The 26,003-nt window shown below is 40.9% G+C and overlaps 1 protein-coding gene across 5 annotated transcripts in view; it reads right to left on the bottom strand.

Moving 5' to 3' along the window:
- The window catches only part of Elmo1 (engulfment and cell motility 1), a 534,802-nt gene that overhangs the window by 153,271 nt on the left and 355,528 nt on the right, over positions 1 to 26,003 (bottom strand). For all 5 annotated transcript variants that reach the window (XM_036187573.1, XM_036187569.1, XM_036187572.1 and 2 more), the window contains one exon: positions 10,983 to 11,119. In XM_036187573.1, coding sequence (XP_036043466.1) covers positions 10,983 to 11,119 — 137 coding nt within the window. The remainder of the gene's footprint in view (positions 1 to 10,982; positions 11,120 to 26,003) is intronic.

The following is a 26,003-nucleotide window of genomic DNA, read 5'->3' as shown; positions in this document are numbered from 1 at the left end:
ATTCTTTAGTCAGCAGAACTGTAAAACACTTAGTACCTTTTGCCCCTGGGAGCCGAGCAACAGTAGCCATTCTATATTAAAATGATGCAAATCAATTCAATTTTCAGCCAGAAGGGCCATTTTCAATGATTAGTCAGATATATCTGGCCATTCATTCAGGATTTAACCCAAATTAATTGAGCAGATACTTACGAAGCATCTAGAGGATATTGAGATATGAAAGTTCTGTGTCCAATAATACATCAATGTAATTTGGGAAGTTAGATTTATAATTAAATGGCTACTGTAGAGTTAGAAGGTATTTTCCAACAGAAATTTTGAATTCTGCATTGTGGAGGCAGAGGTGCAAAGTATCATATTGAATTGAAAGGGATATGGTAATTATCACACTGAGGTGGTACTTGTACAGACTCCTAAAGGATAAGTAGACTCTCACCAGGCAGATGGAAGAAGATGTTTCTGGCAGAGAGAATGGGGATGAGCTAACACAGAGAGACAGAAGTGTTACAGCACATACAAAAAAACAGTGGGCATTCAGGACATGCTGGCAGCCCAGGAAAGGCGGAGAGTGAAAACACAAGGTAGAGACAGGACAATTATGTCACTATGAAACTTTCTGAGCCAGGTAACAGACAGCAACAGGAAGATTAGAGGCAGGAATAATGTGGTCAGATCTGTGTAAGGAAACATCTGTAGAGTAAGGAGTTTTCAAAGACAGAAGCTAAGTAAGTGGAACCGTTAGTGTCTTAGTTACTGCCATACAGATGCCATATAACAAGTGATCTCAAAAGTTAAGTGATTCTTGTACTCACAGGTCTGTAGGTCAGCTGAGATGACATTTTTGGTCATACCTCTAATTCTGCGGGGTTGACTACAGAAAACTGCACCCCATATGGCTTAGTCTAGGGCTTACTGTGAGATAGCAGCAGCCACTAATAGTACACAGTTCTCATTATGATAGCAGGGGTAGAAAAGCCTGACGTACAACAGATAGGACTCTACTTTCTTCACATCTATGCACATCCCGTTGATGCAAGAAAGCCATCAGACCAAGTCAAAGGGGAATACAGCAAAGAATTGTAGGTGTAACTACTGTCCCCAAGCAGGAAGAACTGTGACTAACCACTGAATTGACCACATATGGAGTGAGAAGAGGAAAATATGAATCAAGGCAACAATGAAAGAATAGAGGGTCATACAATAATTATCCGACTCTGGCTTGTGATGGGTGTTGAACAGAGAGATCAGTCCTTAAGTCTTCAAAGAGAACATCTGGCCTTTCTGTCCTAAGAAAGCAGAAATTATCTTGCTCTATCGTTTCCATATTCTGGTGCCCAACCTGTTTATTGACATAAAGATTTATGGAAAGAATGGCTTGTGTTAAAAATAGGTTCTATTAGCCAAGATGTAGACGTAGATACAGTCATGCTGTTTGTATAGTGGTTGTGAGATAATTTTGAATGTCTTTTAAATCCTAGGCATGGTGCGAGAATCTTAAGGATATAAACAATTCAAAGTTCTGCTCTCAGGAAACTTGAGAATTAATAGTTCACTGCTATATGTTATAAAAAAAAATAGGAATTTGCCAGGCGGTGGTGGCACATGCCTTTAATCCCAGGACTCAGGAGGCAGAGGCAGGCGGATCTCTGTGAGTTCGAGGCCAGCCTGGTCTCCAAAGTGAGCCCCAGGAAAGGCACAAAGCTACACAGAGAAATCCTGTCTCGAAAAACCAAAAAAAAAAAAAAAAAAAAAAGAAAAGAAAAGAAAAGAAAAAGAAAAAAAGAAAGAATTCACAGGGACAGAGTAGGGTAATAGATACCCCACTGCCATATGTTGTAGAAAATAAGAATTTAGAGGATAGAGCAGGGTGGTGTCACCCCGGGACACCTGAGTGAGTTGTTGTTGGTAACAGTCGTAGGCTTCAGAAGACCCCTGAAGAAGATGTCAGTGCAACTGGGGAAATGAAATGGAGCCCCTACCTCCTTAATTATCTCCTTCTACCCTAGATTCACTAAGGACCACTTCCTTCTGACTGTGCAGTCAGCGCGGACTTTTACAGGTAACCAAAGAGCAGGAAGGAAGAGGACAAGCAAACAACACTTAGGAGCCAGTGGCTCTTAAATTCATGTTTTTATGTTCAATGTTCTCCCTTCAACACTTGCTACAAAAGAGCTAATGGAACTACCAATAAATTTTGTTCCCTTTGGCCTGTTCCTGCTCCTCAACCTCGGTTCTGTTTCAGTCTCTTGACTCAGAGGTCTAGCTCTTTATGACCGGTAACAGGAGGCAGCCTGGTATGTGGACTAACTCAGGCTAATCAAAAAATTATTTATTTCATGGCATGTGTATTTTCCCTGAATGTATGCCTGTGCACCATGGATGTACCAGGTGCCCATGAAGGCCAGAAGAGAACATTTGCTCCCCTAGAATTGGACTAGAGTCCTAGAGTGCTGTGAGCTAACATATGGGTTCTAGGAGTAGAACCTAGATCCTCTGGAAAAGCAGCCAGTGCACATTACTACTGAGCCACCTCTCCAGCCCTAGATTTGGCATTTTTGCTGACGTCATCTAGGGATCTCACGTTGGGGGTTTTCTAATTTCTCCAGCTCTTATTTTGCATTGTTTGCAAATGACTTCTGGAAACTATCTTTCATTCTGACTCTGCGGTGATTTAAACAACAAATGGCTCCCATAGGTTCCTGTATTTGAATACCTGGAGTCCTTAGTTGGTGGTGCTATTTGGAGAGGGTGTGGAACCTTTGGAATTACAGCCTTGCTGGGGGAAGGGCACCACTGGGGGTGGGCTTTGAAGGCTTAGAGCTTCAACTCACTTCCAGTTTGTGACAGGTATTCTCAGTTGCCAATTTGATTACATCTGGAATCAACTAAAACCCAAACAGCTAGGCACACTTATGAGCGTTTGTTTGCTTGCTTGCTCTTTTAATTGGATCACGTGAGATGGGAAGGCCCACCCTAAAGCTTGACTACACCTTCTGGTGGCAGCCCACATGAAAGGACTTGAAGGAAAGTTTTGCTTTCTGCCTGCTTGTCTTCATTCTTGTTAGCAGATGCATCTATCCTGTTCCTGAACCATTCCTTCACTGGTGTCAGAACCTACTCCTTCAGAATTCCAGCATAGACTGAAAAACAGCAGGACTGCCCTGGGACTCCAGCCCTGGACTGGGACTGCTGAGAAATCTAGTCTCACGAACTGAACAACTACCAGAACCCTGGCCCTTCTGTCAGGAGACAGCCATTGCTGGACAAGCTGGAGCACAGCCTGTAAGTCAGTCTAATACACACACCATTCTGAACACCTAGCCCTCTAGAACACTAAGGAAAGTTGTTTGGTTATGGTATTTATCACAGCAGCAGAGCAGTAACTAATACAGACTCTTTATCTCATCCTATGTCCTTTCTTTGCCCTCAGTCCCCTACCCATCACACTTTCAGGTGACAATAGGGAGCAACCACATGACATAGAGGTGATCTTTTCTCTGTTGCACTCCCTACAACTGCATTTTTAATCTTCCATTAAACATAATTTACTTTGCAATTATAAGATAAATATTTTTTGATCAATGAGGACTTATATTTTATGAGATATCAGCACCTAATGATATCCTTCCTAGCTAAGCAACTCTGATTCCTATCTGCCCTTTAATTTAAAATGGTTTCATCTCATTATGCCTTATTTAAAATGTGAGTGATTTCCCATTAATTGGACGTATACGAATAAAATGGTTTCTCTGCCATTATCAAATCTCTCATATAATCCACAATGGAGTCTGGAATTCAGGTCACAGGAACTTGTTAAGCACTCACAGAGAGCCCCAAAGCACAGTTAATAGGAGGGAAAGGAGCTCCAGAAGCGGCTGGATAGTTATGGAAAGCAGTCAGCTTGGTGAGTAGTGATTACTCTCCTACTAAGGGATGGTCTCTAATCGAACCAAGGGACTGATGGATACCACTGCTGCCCAGCAAATCCCGCTGATTGTTTCCTTCTCACAGTTACCAAATCTTGGCAAAGCAAAGAAGGTTATACATGCTTGAGAAAAACTTCAGAAGTGAGGACTCTATGCCAGGCTTAGATTACCAAGGGATACCCTCTGAATATATCAGCATCGTCAGGCTTATCTAGGATTATTTGTGAAACACATGAATTTTATACTACACATGTTCAGTGGTAGACAATGTCCAGAAAGCAAAACACATTAGCCATGAGTTCAGCAGACTATGGTTACAGTTAGCCTTCAAACACATGTTAATCAACCTAACCATTTTTACTGCAAGTATATATGAACAAGAGCCACACTATGAATTCTTGGAGGACTCTGGGTCTCCCTGCATTCTCATTTGTAAGTGTGGAAGCAGTTGTGTGCAGGTGCAGGGCACCTGAAAAAGGTAGTCTCTAAGTCCTTCACGAATGAGGCATGCTCCCTGTGAAGGTGGAACCATGGCAAGGACTGTTCTATTCAGGAAGTGCTCTGTCCAAGTGAGAGGTTGTCCACTCTTCCTGAAAATGTTTGTAGTTGAAATTCTATGGCATGTGGTTTCCCACCTCCATATGACTATTGCTTGGTACTGGCTCCCATCCCAAACTGAAATACACAGTTCATCTACCTGGCACCTCAAGAGTACAAAGCCATCCTGAGTGGTAGAGAATGCTCTTGCTCCAATCTCACAGATGAGAAATCTGAAGCCCAAAGCGCTGAGTCCTTTCCACAAGGTCATCCAGGTGCAAAAAAAGGAGACCTGAGATTTTTAGTCACTGTTTTGTCCAGCAGTGAGTCACCTGTAGTGCATTTGACGGTGAGCTGAAAAAGGGAGACCCCTCAATATCAGCAACATGAAGAGAAAGCTCCTTTACTTGGGAATGTGTTTCCACTGGGCTCAAATTCCCTTCAAAACTAAGCCATATTTCAGTGGTTCTCTCTATAAGGGCAGGAGAGAGCATATATTATTGATACTTGAAAAATCTATCTTGGGTATAAATATTCAATACTCAATATTTCTGTAATTACAATTTCAGGGAAAAAAAGGTTATTAGGGAAGGAAAATGATCTAAACAGTCTAGCAGGGGTGTAATGCAAAAACAGTTCCTTGCTGCAGTTGCCTGCCTGACTTAGGCAGCCTCAAGTTAGCTGCTATCAACACATTTCTGTTTTATAAAGCAAATACACTATAGTCTATTTCAACAAATGCTTTGTACAAGACCAAAGTTAGCAAAGTCACTCTTGATCTTTCCTGCTATCCCCAAAATAATATAATTGTGACTGATGAGGACAATCTAATAAAAAAAGTGGCAAAGTCCATAACAAAGCCCAACACTATCTTAAATTAACAGCTGAAAAAATACAAGCCTAGGAATCCATTTACCACTATTCAACAGGAAACATTAAAGGAAAACAATACATCTCTTCATACAATGCATTTGGTTCTAGAGGAGATCTGACTGACTGCCTGCACTGCAAACCCAGAAACCTATTGTGGCAGATGAGAAGGCTTTTGAATAAATACTTGTTAATAGCCTAGACAATTAAAATAATACATAATCTCACTGCATGACATGAGGGTTCTTTAAAAGACGTCTCCTCTACTTAAATATTCATGTTTCAATTAAAATGTACACCTACTTTATTAGCCACACCAGGTCCAGTTCAGATCAATAACAGCAGCACTAGATGGAATTCTAATGAAGATAAACAACTCTGAGTCCTCCCAGCTCCCCCTGGGCACTGACACACAAAGCTTCCTTTCATGACTTGCTGCAAGATATTTTACAGTCACCTGCCTCATGCAAATGAGGAGGTTCATGTTTATTCATGATGCGAGTTACAGACCACCTTTCATTCCATAGGCTGGCTCAGTGAACCTAAAGAGCGTCTTTCGCTCAGCTATGGAGCTGAGCATGCCTAGGAAGAGGACTTCTGAATATGCAATTGTCTTCGGCAAAGCACACACTGAAAGTCAGTAAGCCAAGAGCAAAGCAAAAAGCAAGCATTCCCCTTTTGAGCACAGGCATTTGCTGGCTCTAACATTTTAAACACCACCCATTTTATGCCACACCATAATCGGCTAGAAGTTGGTTATTTTCTGTGGATCTTCCTCTGGGGATTTCTCAGAATGCTTCCTTCTGGATCATTCTCCAGTTCTTCCTAACTGGGGTTTTCTCCCATTGACACAGATGAAGGTCACAGCTTGGCCATTGGCAGCTGCTTTGCTGGGCCTGGGTTGTCCCAGAGCAGTCTGATATTCTAAGCATTCATGGGTTTTCCTCTGTGAGCCTAAGATTCCAAGAGTGCCTAGCTTATTTTACTGTTGGATCAAGTTCCAAAATAGCCCTGTTACTCCACAGTAAGGGCACCTTTAAAAGTGTCTCTTCCATTTTGGTACACCGAAACATGCAAAGTCATGTAATCTTGATGTGTAATGTTGACTTTGACAGGGCCACCAATGCCATAAAAACAGATAGTTGATGGTCCCTAGGATGGTTAAACATCACCAAATATGCCTGGCCAAGTAGTCAATTGTTAGAGAGGCCTTGGTTCTCACCAACTGTTAAGGACACGAGATTCCTGACATGCTGATTTTCTAACAGGCTGCCATGATGGTGTGCCAACATGGAAAACCAAGGCAGCTCATAAAGTTGCTGGAAAACAGGTTGCTAAAACCAGCATATGTTTATTTTTGTCACTGTTAGAAGGTTAGCAATTCAGCTCAGAATTTAATGCAAGGTTCAGGAACATCATCACCATCCACTATCATTTTTAACACAATATACTAAAAAAAGACTTTTAAAAGAGCTGCTTACTCATGTTTCACAGAAAATTTATCTTATGATTTCTAAAAAAAAAAAAAAAAGAAAGAAAGAAAAGGATAAAAAGCTATGTTACATCTGCTTATGAATTTATTTCCTCAAAGTATTTTTATGTTTATTACTTCAATTACTATAACATCACCATAGGAGAGGATGAGATACCATTTCCATTTTCAAAATTTTTGTTAATTTTCAGGCATAGAATTTTTGAGTAGCTAAATGACACACAGCCATATACTCTATTAATGCAGGCAATCTGTATTACTCAGAGATATGTGTGGCATATATCACATATAGAATTTCCATTGATACAACTCACCTTTTGTGATCAACTCTAGCTTTGTGAAAATAATTGTGGGTAGCTTTTATCCAGCTCATGGGTTCGCTGGTCTGTGGTTCAACTGCCTACTAGGATAAGAGGCCCCCATGTGCTTCAAATGTACAAGGTTGAGCAACACTGCCACATAGACTGATATTCCACATGCAAACCCTTGTTAGAATGTTTAAAATGCAACAATAATAATGCACAAAGTCATAAAACAATATCCTTGTACCCAAAACATCAAAACTGAAGTCTTCTAATGATGGTTGGGCCACTTGTGTGGGGAGCTCACTGGTGGCAGTTAGCTCTTCCCTGATGCCATAAAAATGAATGATGCATGCTCTAAAATATTGGTAATAAAAGGCAAAAACACAGAATACAAACTCAATGGCCTGAATCAATGGATTATTCTGTAGACTGCTATATTGAGAAAGTGAAAGCACTTCTCAAAGCATAAATATTTTAATCACTCTCCAATTCTACTTCTCTTACATAAATAAGAAAAACATTCCATCTGCTGCTTCTCAAGCCTGAAGGAGCAATAGACAGCTGCTTATCCAAACACCCTCTTCAAGTAGTGGCATTAACTAGCATATTCCAGATATCTTCAGACCAAAGTTCAAGCCAGGTGGGTAGCAGAAGCTATTCCTGCCTCCGACAGAACATGGTGTATGTGCTGTGTTGGCAAAATTAAAAATTTGAATTAAAGGCCTAGAGGTATGCAATTCAATCTGCCTCACCTTCTGTGTACAAACTGACCAGAGACTGAGATAGTATCCAAAACAGTTCAAAAACAATTGTGTTTAATGTTGGGTTCTTTTAAAATATTTTTGAATTTGAACTTGGACAGTGTTGAGAACATGAAATAATTTAAATCTACCAGTAACTCTGAACCCACATTTGTTCCTAAATTCAATCTCCTCTACTACCAAGTTAATAACAAGAAGAAAAGTGAACCGATTTCAATTTCAGCACTTCTCTCTCTTTCCATTTATTATTGAGTAAAGGAGCACAGTGGCCGACAGGCAGGAAGCAAGAAGAAAAGAAATAAAAAAAATGAGAAAGACTGTCTTCAAATTGCAGCAGTGGCTGTTACATAGCATGCTTCCAATTTCTTTTTTTTTCCTTCCTTCCTTTCTCTCTCTTTCCCTTTCTCTCCCTCTTCCCCCTCTTCCTCATTCCCCTCTCCTTTTCTACAATAAAAAGTTTGCTACAGGCAGAACAGGAACACAAAAGAAATGGGACACAAACATATCTGTATTTGAGCAACTACCAGCAGAACTCTCCGATTATGTCTACCAGTAAAAATAGCAGGCAAAAAAGCTTATCTATCAATATTACATTAAAAATGGTCATTAACACTTAAAGAGCAAATATAGACACAAGTAAAATGTAGACTATGATGGGCAGAAAAATGCTCTCCAAGGATGCTCATGTTTTAATCTCCAAGAATTGTAACTGTGCAACGTGTGATTTAGGTAGAACTAAGGTTGCTTTTGGGTAACCTTAAGACAGGGATATTATTATCCTTAATTATCCAAATTCCATACAATTCAGAGGTTCTTAAAAGATGACCTTAGAGAGACAGGATGGCATCAGAGGGGACTGGATCCACAGCTGTTGGCTTTAGAGAGGGAGAAACAGAATGCAAACCAAGAAATACAGCAGCCTCTGGAAGCTAAAGAACAAGAAGCAACAAGTTCTTCTTGAACTGCCAGACAGAAACAGCTCTGCTGAAGCTGTAACTGTGGCCCAAAGAGACACTGTTAGCTTCTGAATGATAGAACAATCAGGTAAGATATTTGCATTGCTTAAACTACTAATTCTGTACTCATCCATTGCAGTGCAATAGAAAGTGAATACATGTGCTATTTACTATTTATCTATGGCTACATATCAGCCTATTTATTTCAATAGATCCATGTATTATTTATATATCTATCTTTGATATGCTTTTCTAAAACAAGCAGGGGGAAAAGCAGACTATCACTGAAAATTAAAATGCCTTGTCTTTCCCATGCTTGACCCTTCCTCCTCTGACACTCATTCTTGAACCAATGCTAACATACATCAGGAGGAGTGAGTGTCCCAACATATAATGCTGAGGCTCCATAGCTGTCCCCCACAGCATCTGAAGAGTCATACTGAACCAGGGCAGAGTGGCCACAGCCACTTTGAAAGGCTATTGATTTAAGTCTTTTTCAACTGCGGAAGGCCTTCTTTCTCTGGGATGATTTGCACCTGAATGGCAAAGTCTCTCATAATCAAGTGAAGTACACTGAGGAGGCTGTGGCTATGATTGCAAGTGAATTAATGGCTCTTTTCCGCCCCAATCCTCTTTGAATGATGCCTGCTCAGGCAGTGCTGTTCAGATCCACAGTGACTCTAAACTGCAACTTGCAGATCACTGCTCCATGTGGGGCACATTGGCTGGATTTCAGCAACCAGTCCCAGGTGCAAAGGAAAGATGGTAGGCACCACAGAGGGAAATGCTCTAAGTGTGGGTAAAGTGGCTATGCCCAGGAAAATGGGCAGGTCAGCGCCTGACTAAGGATTCAGCTCCTTTCCTGCTTTTCTTTGTTTTCAACCTGTAGTGGTTCAAGATGACCCAAAGCAGACTTTGTAAACAAAACAAAAATGCATGTGACATATATTCAGAGAGAAGGCAACAGGGAGGCAAACACAGTTGTAATTTAAATATTATATATGCACCAAGGCTACAGAAGTGGGGCACCAAATTCTTAGCCTCTTAAAGACAGTTAAAATCTAGTACCAGGAGAGTGGGCTTGGGTAATGGGCCAGACTCTTATTTAGAAGCACGCTACAAGTGTTATAGACTAAGCTATACCTACACAGACCCCCTAAAGTTATCATTATTAGCTATGGCATCACTATTATACATGTCTGCTGAAGGATAGAGATGCTCTTTATCTCTAAAAGCAGGGACTCTGCTTCTAACTCCTCTAAGGTGACCAAGAAATTTCAATGAACATTCTCACACCTATGGAAACAGAAAAGTCATATTCTTGAAAGTAATACAGCATAAGAACAAACAAGTGCTGGCAAGATGGCTCAGCAGGTAAAGGCACCTGCCACCAAGCCTAAGGACCTGAGTTCAAGCCCTGAAACCAACACAGTGAAAGGAAAGAACTGACTCCTCTAAGTTGTCCTCTGTGTGTGTTACACACACATACACACACACACACACACACACACTCACACACACACACACACACTACATGTAATAAAAACATTTAAAAGTCCCACAACATCTTCATTTGCATGATCAAATACTTACTCCAAACCAAGAAATGGTACATGTAACCCTGTTTCCTGAGAGAGAGAGAGAGAGAGAGAGAGAGAGAGAGAGAGAACCCCTTCATTTTAGCAATAATTCTTATTTAGACAAAGAAGATGACAGATGATCTTAAGACCTTCACACTACACAAAGCTACCAATTAGCCAGACATTGTCTTCCTGGTTGTATTTGCTCTGTTCTTGTCTTCTACATAGGTTGAAGGATGACACCTTCCTAATGACCTTACACCAGTGATGAGGCATTCTGTACAAAACCACAAAGAAAACAGCTCACTGTGACAAAGTTTCTCCAGAAAGTATCTCTATTGGTGGCCTTGTTTAGACAAAGGACCAAAGCTGACCCTAGCTGATACCTAGTGGCTGCTTCCATTTTGAGTACAATTTAAAATGACACCCCTTTCCTTCTCTTCCCTTGGCTACTACTTCTATGCACAGCGGAGGAAATAGTGAACCACGTTGGAGACTTGAGTCCCAAGCCCGTCAGATGACACAATTCGCATCAAGCTCTGCAACCCACGTTACCTTGTTGAAGTCTTCAGAAGTGGCTCTCATTTCCTTCCATGTTTTGTTTAGGAGCTGGATACAAATGCAGAAAAACTCCTCGAAGGATCTGTCATGGGTGAAGAACATTGGGTGGAAATCGTTGCAGGTCTCACTCGCTGGAGGAAAGAGAAGGGAACAAAGGCAGACATTTTAATACAGTAGAACGGGAAGTCAAACCCACGTTAGGTGACCACAGAGACATACCTTGGATTAAATGGCTATGGAGAAAAGTACTTTTGAAGTCACTAAAGGACAGCTCCCACCCTTAAAAGCTTAAGGCTACAGGGTCAGAACTATTCTTAGGCACATATTTTGACTGTAAAATGTCAGTTGCTAATTCATCCTGGGATGTGACCCTGAAGGCTTTGTTCCAGGAGTGCTAGGATAGGTGACCTTTGAGAGACTATTCCAGCTGTTTTCTGAGGCACAATGCCTCTATCACCCTAATAGAATAATAGGCAGAAGACGGGCTTTCCTGGATATACAATTAATTCCAACTTTGAAAATAGCATCTATGATTATTTCTCCAGGGGGCATTTTTTTCTCTCTTATGGCAGTGAGCAGGGACTGTTTGTGATCATTCACCATCTGATGCCACTGACCATTTAACTTTACAGGCCGGGCACAGATGGCTGGAGGTCACAGCAACCCAAATGCTCTGAATGCTGCAACATCCACTTCTCACAGACAACCAGGAAATTAGCTAAGACTCTTTCCAAGCCCAACCGTAGTGAGCTTCCTTGGGAAATATCCAGGTCAGCCACTTCCCTCTCTCCCCTCAGACCAGCACTCCAGCCCCTTTTCACATCTCAACAATCTTCCAACACTGCACTCTATTAGTCCTTAAAAAGATTTTTTTTATGTGTCTAAATGTTTCACCTGTGTGTATGTGAGTGCCCTGTATATGAGTGTCTGGTGCCCACAAAAGTCAGAGGAAGAAGCTAGATGTGGAACTGGAGTTGTAACCCGCCATGTGAATGCTAGGAACATAACCCAGGCCTTTATCAAGAGCAATAAACACTCCTAACCACTGAGCCATCTCTCAAGCCTCCAATAGTCATTTTATAAATGTGACAATTTTTTTGATCATTGAAGAATCTTAGTACCTGTGTTATGAAGGAGGATGTTCCAGAGCTCAGGGAACTCAGCTCTCTGACCAGTCCCACCAAAAAAATCCAAGATTTAAACACACACACACACACACACACCTCAACTATATTGAGTGTGCTATTATACACACAGTGGATATGCATACTTCTATTTTATTGGAATCCCTTCAAATGTTGACTAATCTTCAAGACCTAGAATGGTAGAATTTTAGGCTTTGGAAGTCTGGGAAGGGAGAGACTGGGAAGGTCAAGAGTAGAGCCTACTGTAGAGACCTTCTCCTGCAGGCAGCCATGCTGCTTGTCCTGCATATGAACATCCACTTCACTTCTGCTACAACACCATTCTGGTACAGGCCCCCGGCTAGTGAACCCTAGCACTCCTACAGTATGTTCTGCTCTGGCGCAGTGGTTATATGCCAACCATATCCACCCACAGGACTTATGAGTATACTGATTCTTTATAGCTGCCCATCTAAAGCAGCAGCAAATGGGTGTGTATTTGTACAACTCACTCCGTCTGAAAGGGCAACTTGATATAAAGATATGCAAATGTTACTGTCTACCAGACAGCATAAGGACAGAGGCTACCTGCAATGCAGTCATGCAGAAAGGACCTAGAAGCAAAGATTTCAATTCATGTCCAGCCTATGCCAAGCAGGGAAAAGTCACTTTGCTCTTCCTAGCCTGTATTGTCTTAACAAAAATGCAGAAATGAAATTCACTCTGCTTTCTTTCTAGGCTTTAGAGAGGATCACATGTCATAACTCATTTAAAAAAAAAAAACTGCCCTGGAAAATGTAGAAGTTAACATAAGCATGGAGAGAGGTGCTGGTCATGACAACAAGCCTCGGATGCCAGGACACTGTTCCAAAGACTTTCCTTTGTTTCCTTGTCAAGTTTGTTCACATCCTAGCAATGAAAAGCAAGAACACAAAAGTAAAGTTACTCCACCCCAGCGAGGCTCCAGCAAATGTGAAACTTTGACTTGAGACACAGAGCTATGTAGGGAGTGTGGAGCACCAATACAGTCGGACTGCACAGCTTGCTGCCCTGAGCAATGAGCCAGCCGTCAGTCCCACTTTCATGAACACTGGAGCCCATGAAATTTACAAGTCTACAGGAGCAACTTAAGATGCCATTACCATCCAAGAACTCATTATTAATCACATTATCACAGTATCATTTTTGGACCTAGTATGATTATATGTGTACTTTATGCCCTAGTTAAATTTTTATAGCATTACTGGAGCTGAGACAGCTACAAAACCCACGAGCCCTGTTTTCACTTGGGTGGAAAGAGAGGGAAGGAAGCTCATAATAATAAGCAGTATTTATTAGATCTACATTACGTGCCAGGCTCCACAGGCACTATCTTTGTAACAACCAGGAAGGTGGGCATTATGGGTATCTTCATTTTATATCTGAGGAAGGTAAAAGTTGTAGAAATGAAGGCTTCATCATGAGCTTTTTTTAGGTGGCCCCATGTAAGCATTTGAAATCTATAATTTAGTTGACCTAGCAGTAGGCTTTCAGCCTTCACTGACATCAAGAACACAGGGAATTTCCCAGTGGCTGCTGCTCAGAAAATTAATTTCTCCCTGCACTTTCCTGGACCTCCTGCATCCATCCTTCAACAAGAACCAAGATCTTGACCTGCAATGCAATGGGGCTCCTAAAAAATGCACAGTTAGTGCCTGCTGGTGGGGAACAGATGGCCTTGTGATCATAGCACCAGAGCCAGCAATTCTACCACTGTGGGCCACACACCAACCGGGTAGTGGTTTTGTCTTAGTTACAGTCACTTATTGACAAGAATCCGGGAGGTGTGTTAGTCTCTTTTTTCGTTTCCTTTGTTTCTGTTTTGAAGGAGAAAAAATAGATTCAGAAAGATGAGATGACTTTTCAAGTTGCATGGTGTCTTAGTTACTTTTCCATTGCCATGACAAAACACAACAACCAAGTAAGAGTTGAATGGAGGCTTACAGTTTCAGCGAGTAAGTCTATGACCATCAAGGCAGGAGCATGACAGCAGGCAGGCAAGCATGGTGCTGAACAGCTGAGAGCTTACTTACATCCTGATATGCAAACTGAAGTGGAGGAGAGCTAACTTGGCATATCTTGGGCTTTTGAAACTTTAGTAGCATACCTCCTCCAATAAGGCCACACTTTCTAATTCTTCCCAAATAGTTCTACCAACTACGGACTAAGCATTCAAATATATGAGTGTATGGGGTCCATTCTCATTCAGACCACTATATATGGATCACAAATTGTGGTTCTAGGATTAAAAGTTGGGTAGAAATGACTCCAAAGCCTATCCCTGTTGCTCCATTGTGCTCCAAATCCTTAGTTGTGTTTGCTGGTTAACTGCCTCTGCTGAACCTCCAAAACATAAATCTAAAGCGATAACTTTTTATTCATCATATATTTTCAAACCAAAATCTTGCAAGGGGTCAGCTTAAAATGCTTAAAGCACATTACAGGGCTATGATTCCTCTGCTTTTGTACTGCTACTCATGGTCCTAGAAGAGTTCGGGTTACCAGGAACACAGTTTTCTGAGCCTTCCCTCCCTTTTCTCTGAGTCTGGGTCAAGTTTCATCTTGACAGCTCTCCTGGGTACCAAGAAAATCAAGCTAGTTCTAAGCTTCTGTTGCATACAACAACCTCTACCACATACCAAGTTACCCCGCCCCGGTCACCCAGTCACCAGCAAAGGTCCCACTGGATGAATTCATGTGATTGATATATTTCAAGAACTTCATAACTTCAGGTCCATGTAAATAGAAACCCAATTTTGATCTTGATAACAATACAGGTGGGTATAAAATATATTTTTCAGCTTCTCTTTTAACTAAGAGAAGTCACATGCACAAATCATAACCAGTGATAGAAAAGTAGAAATTGCTCAGTTGAGTTTCCAGGAAAGGTCCTTGAAGGGGAAGGCTTGATTAGCTCATCCTCCTTTACACCTGCCTTCCCACTTTAACCCCTTCATGCTCAGAATGTAGGATGATGACTGTAGTTCCCATGACCTAAAAATGAGGGCTGTAACCGAGATAGTTAGAAAAAGCTCTTGGTGTCACTGTGGAGATAGCATAACAATCCCAATTTGTCCTCTAGAATTTTGTGCTTAAGTCACTGTTTTTGGGTTCGGGCTTTTTGTTGTTGTTGTTTTGTTTTGTTTTACTATGCTTAGACACATAATTATTGATATGGAAAGTTAAAGTTCAGGCAGCCCACAACTAGTAACTTAAGAAAACACATGCCTAAGATTATGTGGCAGTCATAAGAGGAACGAGGGAGGAGGCAGTAAGTACAAGGGTTATGGTCAAGCATATTTGTGTGCAAGCATCAAATGTGATGTTTCCTCACATGCCATATATCCTTAGATGATTAAAGTCCTGGAGCCTGTTACATCAACTGTGAAATGTAATCCTGTGATGTTCAAAAGCATTAAATTAAATCATTTCTATCAAGTACATGGTGAAGAACTTAGTGCATATTTATTACTATTCCATCACCAGTGATACTGCACAGCCACATAGAAACAATTCTAGAGATGAGAAAGGAAGAAGACTCTAAGGAGTACACCTTGAAGTCCAACAGATGTGGAGGGAATGGAGTCAATCACTCTTATTGATTGTGTTAAAAACCTGTGGGAGTACTGAGATCTTGAGGGGAAATTTCACATGTAGAGGGAACATGGCTAGAAACTCTTAACTGAGATTTTCCCACTTGGAGGCCCTCCCACCATCTACACTCCACACACAGAAACCTGAGGAACAATGGAGTTAAGTGCCCTGCAGGGGAGGGCCATGAAGAGAAGCCAGCATTCTGTCTCTGGAGCCAGTGTTTTCAGACTGCCCATGAAAGGACTGCCTTGCCATCAGCCTACGCTCCTGTTTTCTTCTGCTTTGTCTGAGGTGGGGTCCCTCAATGTTCCTCAGGATGGCCTTCCACTCATGGCCTTCTTAACTCAGCCTCCTGGGAATACAAGTGTGGGCCATCATGCACAGTTCCTCCTATGATTCTTGAAGACTTGCCCCTTTCACTGAGGAGTAGGCAGACAACAGATCAGGGGCAAGGTAGTCTTTCACATGACATACAAGAAACAATGAAAAGACTTCTATGGGCCTTTTAAAGATCTTCACACACTAAAAAGAAATTAGTTAGTAGTAGAGTTTTTTTCTCTAAAACTTTCAAGGGTTGGGGATTTAGCTCAGTGGTAGAGTGCTTGCCTAGCAAGCACAAAGCGCTGGGTTCTATCCTCAGCTAAAAAAACAAAAAACAAAAAACAAAACAAAAAAACAACAACAAAAAAAAACCTTTCAAAATTCAGACATTCAGGATCTGTCATTGTTTGCTTTCTATTAATGTAGATTAACACCATGACCAAAAATAACTCAGAGGAAGAAAGGGTTTACTTCATTTTACAGGTTACAGTCCATCATTGAGGAAAGCCAAAGCAGAAGTTCAGGGCAGGAGCTTGAAGCAGAAACTACAGAACACTGCTTACTGGTTTGCTATCTGGCTTATTCATGCTCAGCTACGTTTCTTACACAACCAAGATCCACCTGCCTAAGGACGGTGCTGCTCACAGTGGACTGGGCCCTTCTACATTAAATAGCAATCATTGAAATGTCCCCACAGACATGTCCATAGGCCAATCCTGATGGAGGCAATTCTTCAGTTAAGGTTCCTTTTTTCCCTGGTGTGTCACATGGCCAAGGAGATTAGCTATCACAGAATGCATTCAAATCATCTGATATACTTGAAGGTAATAGGTGTCAGAAAGATAAAGTGGTACATTCAAGACTTCATGATAACAGAAGGATCACAAAGATGCTTGAAATTAAACTACTGAGGTTCAAATCCTAGCTCTATCACCTGGAGTTACACGGAAGTCTTTTCACGGTCTTCTCATATGCAGTACTAAAGAAAATTTTATCAGGTAACAAAGAGGATGAGAATAGTAACCACAGAGTAAGCTCAGTGTAGTTTGGGTCAAGAGGATTACCAAGCCCATCAGTCATAGTGTAGATATCCAGGGCTACACATTTAAATAGGAAAGTTTGTGGATGATTGCAAAGAAGAAGTCGGTCTCAAGAAAAGTCTTTAATTCAGAGATTAAAAAAACCCATTATATGGAGGGTGAGTTTATTATTGTCTTCTACAGCAAGGCTTATTGAAGAAAAAAGCTGAAGTAACAGGCAATGATTTTATAAATGAAATTTGGAGAGAAGCATTCAATGAGACAAAAATAGTAAGCCATTTTAAAAGCCAAATTATTCTTAAGCACACTATTTTTAACTCAGTGAGCTTCTACTTTATACAGGAGAATTGACTCATTGGTCGACTTGGAATATAAAGATATTTTCAGGGTTAAGTTAGACTATTAATTTGCCGACATCTAATTCATTTATAAGTAGTTGTAGTCCACACATGTAAGTTTTAACAATAAAGTAAGACTGGGACACACCTCGGTAGCACTTTGCCTGCAACATTTTCATCCTATTTGCTATTGCTGTAAGAAAATATTGGAGAGTGGATGCTCTGTATAGAAAAGATGTTTATGCCACTCACAGTTTTGAGGGTCCAAAAACATTGTGCCAGCACCTGCTGCCCCTAAGGCCTTTTGGCTACACGATAGATGGAAAAATTATGGGACTGTTTTTGAGAAAGAGAGATTACATCATAGGACAAGAAGCCAAATTTGCTTTTGCATATGCTTATTCACATGGGAGAACTCTCTCTAAGCAACCAGCAATAATCCTAACCACAGAAATGCCCCCAGTGGCTAACTAGCCTCTGTTTCTTCAAAGTTCCACTTAGTAGGGTTACAGCGGGGACTTAGCCTTTAGTACAAGAATTCGTAGAATACAGAAGTCATCCAAAGCAGTAGCACCTGCCAAAATAGATGTGTTTTTATTTTCTACTGGATAATATGAGATGAGGCCCAGATGAGGTTCTCAGAAAAGAATGGCCTCTGCACTGTAGTGGATATTCTATGAGCAGGAAGAACTGGTTCTAAAAATGCCCTGCGACCTTGCAACCTCACAGCCCTCATCAGAGTTCCCTTCTTCCCTATACGTGAGATAGGTAACACTCTTGTTCTCACTACCACCCAACATCCACAAAGCATGCATGATTGGACACATGCACACACACATTCATGTACACATAAGATAGTGCTTTTTTCTCATAAAAAGTTAAGAGGACTCAGAGGCTGTGTCTGTACTCAATCTCATAGTTCCTATCAATTCCTTTAGAGACAGAATGGCCACACGTTCCATCTGTACATTTTACTTATAGTATTAAGGCATCAAAGTGACATTTACTGGCTAAGCTTAATGTTTCTGTGCTAGTATTTATTCTTCATAAGAAAATTGTTAGTTTTTTTATACCTTGTCATTTGAGCTAATGTAGACCATTATATAAGAAAATGAGCTAACTAAAGATGAGGTGACAAGTTGACACTGGCAAGCAGAGACCAATTTTGCTCTTTCATGATAATTTTCTCAGACACATGTACGTTTTAAGACACTAAAAAGCTCTCCATGACCTGAGTTATGCAAAGAGAGTTTTGGGACTCATTTTCAACAACTGGGAGATATGGGCTTGAGAAGCACTGGGAAAATTATACTATTTCTACCATGACATTGTGAGCCATTTGACTAGCAATGATCTTTGAAAATATGCACTTTGAAAGATTAGTAAATAGGGCTAACACATATGGCATTTTGCTGTAAATTTATGAATTACAAGGAAGAGAAGATAAGTCATATACACTCAAAAGACTTTAATTCATGACAATTATCAGAGCAATCGTAAAATGTCAGTAGCTATCCACAGCACAGAGACTCACATTAGGACTACTGTAGTTCTATTATAAATCCAGATTACACGTTTATGAATTCTCAGTTGCAAATACATATATATATATATGAAAATTATCTTGCTGTCCCCTAGAAGACCTTGGCACTTCTAATTTTAGACCTGGTATTCCTTAACTGTTTGATTTTGCGGAGTGACACTGTGTGGGAAGATGCTCGAGTTCAGAACCGTTGGTAGGTAGGAGAGGTGAGGAGAGGAGAGCCAGGTCAAGGAACTTGTAGATCCCTCACTTCCATAAATTCAGCCAATATAGAAGCCACATCCTCTACCCCCGCTATTTCAGACAGAATCAGGGGCTTTAAACTTTGTCAGCACATAACAGCTCCTGAAATTGGCTTTAATAGAACTCTAAGTATTCCTTCTTACCATCTACCAAGCCTAAAAATAGCATGAAATCTACAATGAATAGACAGACACAGTAGTGAATCCAAGACTTCACACTGTTGGCTTTCCCTCCAGGCCTTTCTCTAAGTACTGGAGAAAAAAGGAAAGAAATACTAAACCAGGGTTATTTCAGGGTTAGTGCTGAAAATCAAGACATACAGCACAGCAAGAAACCCACTTTACCAAAAGTGTACTGAGGCCTTGTCTCAGGCATGGAGACTGGTTACAAAAGACCAGAGGGACTGCAGGAGGTTGGTCAAGGTGCCAATCCTGGGATCACCACAGATTAGCAACATGACCTTGAGTGTCCTATGGCTCTGCTGGACCCTAATTTTCTCATTAAAATAAAAAGACATCTTTGATCTCACTGAGTCATTAGGATTAGAGATAAATGTAAAGTGATTCATATGTTATCAAGTATAAGTATTACAAAGATACACATAAGTATTAGTTGTTACCAGTTTCAATAAAGCAATTAATGTAGATAGCTCGAATGGCAAATTCTGAAGACCCCAAACCATCAAATATAAAGACTTATAAAACCAGAGTAATTATGTGAAGATACTATTAGTGCATGGTTAGAAAAATAAAGAGATGGAAAAGAACTGGGCCTCCAGCAAGAATCCTGCATATCCACTCACTGAATTCAGGACATGAAAGGGGCAGGAGAGGAAAAGGGGGACATCTACCATGTATTAAGTGCTCTTCACATGCGAACCAAATAAAACACACATGCATACGAAGTGGCACTTTTTTTTTTTTTAACTAAAATACCTTAGGCTTAAGTTGTGGTGAAGTCTTACTGAGTGAACTTCCTACAACTTAGCCCTGGTTCTTCTGTTAAGCCATAAGACTGCATTGACAAGGTCATCTTGTGAGCTATTTAGCCAAAAGCAAATATAAAGAAATTCCAGTAAATGAAGATTTCTGATAACAGGAGTGAAGTAACCCCTGGGAGTCTGCTTATAATTATAAAATGATCATGCTGATATGGCTCTCTCCTTTCCTTTGTCCTCTAGCTCAGATCAAGAAAAGTAGGAAACAGAATTGGATCCCTGGTACCTCATCTGTTGGGGGGAAAACACATCATTTCTGGAGTCACTTATAGGTATGAGACTGCAAAATTTTGGCCCAAGGAGAAAAGGGGGTACAGGGAATGCATTTACTGGAAAGGAGAATCTATCATTTGGTTTTACAATACCCACTGGAGTGTAGCATTCTTAGCCTGCTAAATATAAGCTACCTGGCTTTGGGAATCAGTGACAGGTTTAACTCTATGGGTCAAGGTGGACCTTAGTTGGTCTGTAGAGGTGGTTCTGGATATTACCATTTGAATAAATATACTACATCCTGCCCTACCCCAGTCCAACAGCACAAAATTTAGAGGTCGAAGGAATCTGGTCCATTTTTCCTACCTAACTGCTTGATCTTGGACATATCAGCTCAGCTTCCTCTGCCAAGGACTGGGTCTGACATATCAACTCTTCAGTTCTCAGTCCCTGAGACAGAGACCAAATAATATTACCAGTTTTATTGGTTTTTCTATTACCACATGGCACATGCTAGGGCTTCTTGGCCTCCAATGATTCTACCAGTTAATTCCTCATAATAAACCTCATAAATATTTGTATATTCATGAATACATACAAGTTTTCTAATGAGGGATTATATATGTCTATATCTATATCTATATCTCCTATTGGTATTCCCCTCCCCCTATGGAGGAAAGTGAAATATAGTGACAGATTAACAAGAATGTTCTAGTCGGGTGGTAAACAGCCAAGGCGGCCCGGGGGGGGGCACATTTAAATGGGAGCTTCAGTACACCCTTTTTAAACATTATTCGAGGAAATTTATGTGGAGAAATAGCACAGTAAGAGACTGCCAGAGAAGCCGGCAGGATGACTCAGTGGTTAAGAGTACTTATGGCTCTTGCAGAGGACCTCTGCTCAATTCTCAATTCCCGTGTTATGGATCACAACCAGCTGTAATTCCCAGGCACTCAAATGGTGTGCATTTATACACATAACATATCTAAAATAATTTTTTTTTAAAAAGAGACTGTCACAGATCAAATTTGGCATGGATATAAATAATTACCTATCTCACCATGCAAGATGGGCACTTAAGGATTACAGTGGGTTAGAGGTTGATTAAAATGCATCTAGGATGTATACATTGACTATATGTATTGTGTAGGGCCAACTTGAGACTTAGATCACCCTGACCTGAAGCGCATGGCATTAATCTGAGGAACAAAAAAAAAACAGGTGAAAAATATGTAATTCTGACTAGGATACATGTGCATTTAAGAACTGTGACAGATTAAGGATCACTCTTTTATTATTATTATTATTATTATTATTATTATTATTATTAACTTTTTAAAATTAATTTTACATACCAGCCACAGCTTCCTCTCCATCCTCTCCTCCCATTCTCTCCCCCCACCACCTCCTTTCTACATCTCCCCCATCCACTCCTCAGAAAGGGCCTCCCACGGGAGCCAACAATGCATTGGCATATCAAGTTGAGGCAGGACTAAGCTCCTCCCCACTGCATCAAGGCTGAGTGAGGCATCCCTCCATAGGACATGGGTTCCAAAAAAACCAGCTCGTGCTCAAGGCTCACTCTTAACATTGTCAGTCAATGCCTCCCCAGACGCGATCTAACAGTGATCACCTATAGGTGTCACAAACTGAAGTACAAAGGCCTCAGCAAGGCAGCCAACTACCTTTCACCTCATACTGCCACTTGTAAGTTTTTTCTGACCAGTGAGTAGGCACTTAATACCAATCACAACTGATATTTCTTTATCAAACAACCCCCTTCCCCACCCTGTTTGTGCCTCCATGGGCTCAGCTCTTGGTTTTCCTGTGTGAAGCTCCCTGTGTTAGCTCTCTTCTCCAGGACAGCACTTCACTATAGGCACATCACCCCGAACTTTCCATAGACTGCATCTTCTGCACCTGCTGAAGCCCCTTCTGGTGATGAGACCATGAGACACAGGACTGTGATTTAGTCATGTCTGGTCTCTTCAGGGCTCCCACCCACCCAGCCTTTCAGGAACACACAACTCCTTCTCTTGGCTCCCACTCTCCTTGTGCCTTCAGCTTCATACTCTGCTTCTCTGTCATTTTTATTATACCACTCTTCATTTTACGGACAAGAAGTATATCCCCTAGCAGCTTCTGTGCAATCAACCTCATCACAGCCCTCCTGCGGTGGGGCAGCAGACAGAAGGGGACTTGCTCAGGAAGGTGCCACATCACATACACCTCTACCTGATGCCTTAAAATAGTCCATCCTCCAAAATGACCCAGTGCCTGTCTACCCAACCTTGACTTTCTTAGATGTTCTCTTAAAAGAGGACAATGAAAGCAATTGGCTCATGAGTTCGATTGGCCAGTGCTTTAACAACCCTTGGTATATTTTATGTCCTTTCTTACAGCAGTGAATTATTTTTGTTGCAATGGTGTAGCTCTAAGTTGCTGGCATCTGCCTGGCATACTTTATCCCATCTCTGTGTCCCAGACTTTCTGTTCAGTTTGTATTACTCTGGCCTTCTAAACACTGTAGGAACCCTGCACAAAACAAAACAATGAAGAATATTGTAAAAAAAAAAAAATAGTATAAATTCTGTAGCAATCCTGCAAATTGGATCCTGCAAAAAGGACAATGAAGACTATTATAGACACTGTGGAGGACCCCTCACACACACACACAAAGACAATGGATATTATAAACAAGGTAGAGAACCCCTAATAGTATAAAGACTACAGAGATCCTCTCAGGAAAAAAAAAAAAGAATATTGTAATGGGAGCCAACTTATTAAACCAATCTCAATGAAATCCATATTTGATTATGTTTGTAAAATACAAAGATGCACCACTCCTCTGCAAATCAACCCCCCGCAGGGGCTCCTGCAGTAACCGTCCCCAGCTCTGCACAGGCCATGGGATTTATTGCTCACTGCAGGCCCTTCTCATCCTGTCACACAGCCTCAAAGCTTGCTTAGCAATGTTAACAGTGCCTTAACCCCAAGGGGTGGAATTAAGGGAGGCACAGGTGACTTGAAGCACGTAAATCTACTGACAATCATGCTTTTGCCAATGTGAGATTTGGGAGGATAGAGATTCCTATCAGTAGCTAAGCAATGAGTTAAATCCCTAACATTTTTACCTCAAACAGTTGTGTTCAATCCCTTAAACAGAAACACATAAGGACCACACTCTGTGGGCCAAAGATCGTGTGAGAAATCCTTGAGCCTGGCGAAACGAGGTCTATTAGCACCTAAACAGAGGAATAATTGGCTGAAAATTTTGAAAAGCATATATAATCTCAATTCCATGATACTCAGGGCACTGGACATGGCCAAGTAGAAAAGATGCCTGGAAACACAAGTACCAGGAATAGTTTTCTTACAAAGATTTTTTTTTTCATCTTCATAACAATTCCATGCACAGGGTGCTGCTGAAATCAGTCCCATTCTCTAAGGAAACCAGAAGTAGCACATTGTCCTGGTTAGCTTGAATTGTCAACTGATAGAACCCAGAGTCATCTGAGAGGAACCACTCAACTGAGAAATTGCCTAGATCAGATTGGCCTGCAGACATGGCTATTGGAGATTGTCTTGATTGTTCATTGGCAGGAGGGCCCACTGTGGGTGGCACTATTCCTAGGCAGGTGGCCATGGAATGTATAGGAAAGCTAGCTAAGTAGAAGTCATCCCTCTCCACAGTTCCTACTTTACTTCATGGCTCTAACAGTGAGTTCACTGTTCTCAGGTAATGAATGAATTCAGTGTAATGAACAGCAAGCAGAGCTGCCTTCAAGTTTCAGCCTTGACTTCTCTTAATGAGAGACTGTAACCTGCGATTGTAAAGCAAATAACTCTGTCTTCCCCTACGCTGACTTCTGATCTACGTTGTTTTACATCAGAAACAAAAACTAGATACTCACTCAGCTCACTGAACACAAGTAACAGGAGCCAGGGCTTAATGGTAGCTTGGGATCAGAGTCCTGACACTAAACCAGAAAGAGGGTGTCTACCATGGGAAAAAGAAGTTAAGATTCCTTAAGATGTTTATTGGAAGTGGTTTAATAATGACTAAATAAATAATTATTAAACCAAGTGGGTGCAGTGGCTGAGGTAGAAGTACTGCCATGAGTTCCACGCTAACTGGAACTACACAGTAAGTTCCAAGCCAGCCTTGGCCACACAGCGAATCTGTCTCAAAAGACCAAGACTAAACAGGAATCCTCTGATTATGTTACTGAAGATTCACCTCTCCATCTCAGGAGGATTTTGAATACACAGTGCTTAGATGTTGGAGCACAGCCCTGCCATTTTCCAGTCTTACTGTGTTAGTGCTTGGAAAAAATTAACAGTTCCTGGACTCTCAATTTCAGGGACATTCAATTTGTTCATTTGCTTAATAAAGATAACATAAAATGTGTCCTCTTGAATGCAAGATTAATATAGATTAAGAAAGTTTAAGAAAACTGACCTAATCAAACCACTGTATTTTCATTACATAATTATGTAGAACATCATATATACCAGTCTCTGTTCTTTGTGTTTCATAGTTATTATTTAATTCTCACAGGACCCCCATGAGACAGGTTAAATCCTTTTTGTTCTGCTTGATTGAAACATGCTCTCAGTAAGTAGCTCTGGCCAGCTTGGACCTCTTTCTGTAGACCAGGCTGGCCTTAAACTTATAGCAATCCATTTGCCTCTGTGCCAAACCCTCAAGCTCTGAGATTAAAGGCATATGTCACCAGGCTTGGTATCAGGCTAAGTTCTTGAGTCATGTAGGCACAGGAAGCTATGTAACTTACCCAGGTCACATAGCCAGAGAGGTAGAATTAATTCCAGAAAGCAGTTGGCCTGCAGATACTCTTAACCAAACAGATGCGTCAACAGTGCACTCTGGATTCCTAGCACTGCCCTTGATCCTAGACAGTTACCCAATAAGAGATGTGGGCTTTCCTGGAGTTGGCATAATAGAGCACAGCCTGTTTGATCTTGACCAATCCTACATATCTACAGTCTTCCCAGCTTTCTTGGGTATTAGAATACCTCATGATTAAGTAGCCAAGTTGACAGCCATTTATCCTGAGTTGAGTATCACACATTGTGTACAGTATTGAAGTGTTACACCACACCAGTTGAATATATGCAATTATCATGTGACAATTAAAGATAAAAATGTAAATATTGACTAACTATATTATGCCAACTCACTGAAAACTGCTGTGGGTGATTGATTGATAAATAAAATGCTTTGCTGTTCACTCTGATTTCTTTAAACAAAAGATTATATAGGGATTGAATCTCACTGCTTTACAGAAACAGATACTAGGGTTAGGGTGATGGACTATCAGCATGGCTGAAGAGATTGAGCGAGATGCAGATGCGACCCCTGATCACAATCAAGCGTTGTGAACATACAGACATCGTAGAAGTGAGTATGGTTTGTAGTTAAGAAAAATCACTTGCATTATAAAAAGCGCTAATGAAATTAGGTAAAGTTCCTGCTGTAAGGAGTCTCCTTTTCATCCTCGTAGTTCCTTCTGCCTCACTCTCCTACAAATAAAACACGGCA

The sequence above is a fragment of the Onychomys torridus genome, chromosome 5 (assembly GCF_903995425.1).
Source record: "Onychomys torridus chromosome 5, mOncTor1.1, whole genome shotgun sequence".
In the NCBI taxonomy this organism is placed as follows: domain Eukaryota; kingdom Metazoa; phylum Chordata; class Mammalia; order Rodentia; family Cricetidae; genus Onychomys; species Onychomys torridus.
Note: the sequence above shows the minus strand (reverse complement) of the source record. Positions and strands in the feature narration are given on the sequence as shown.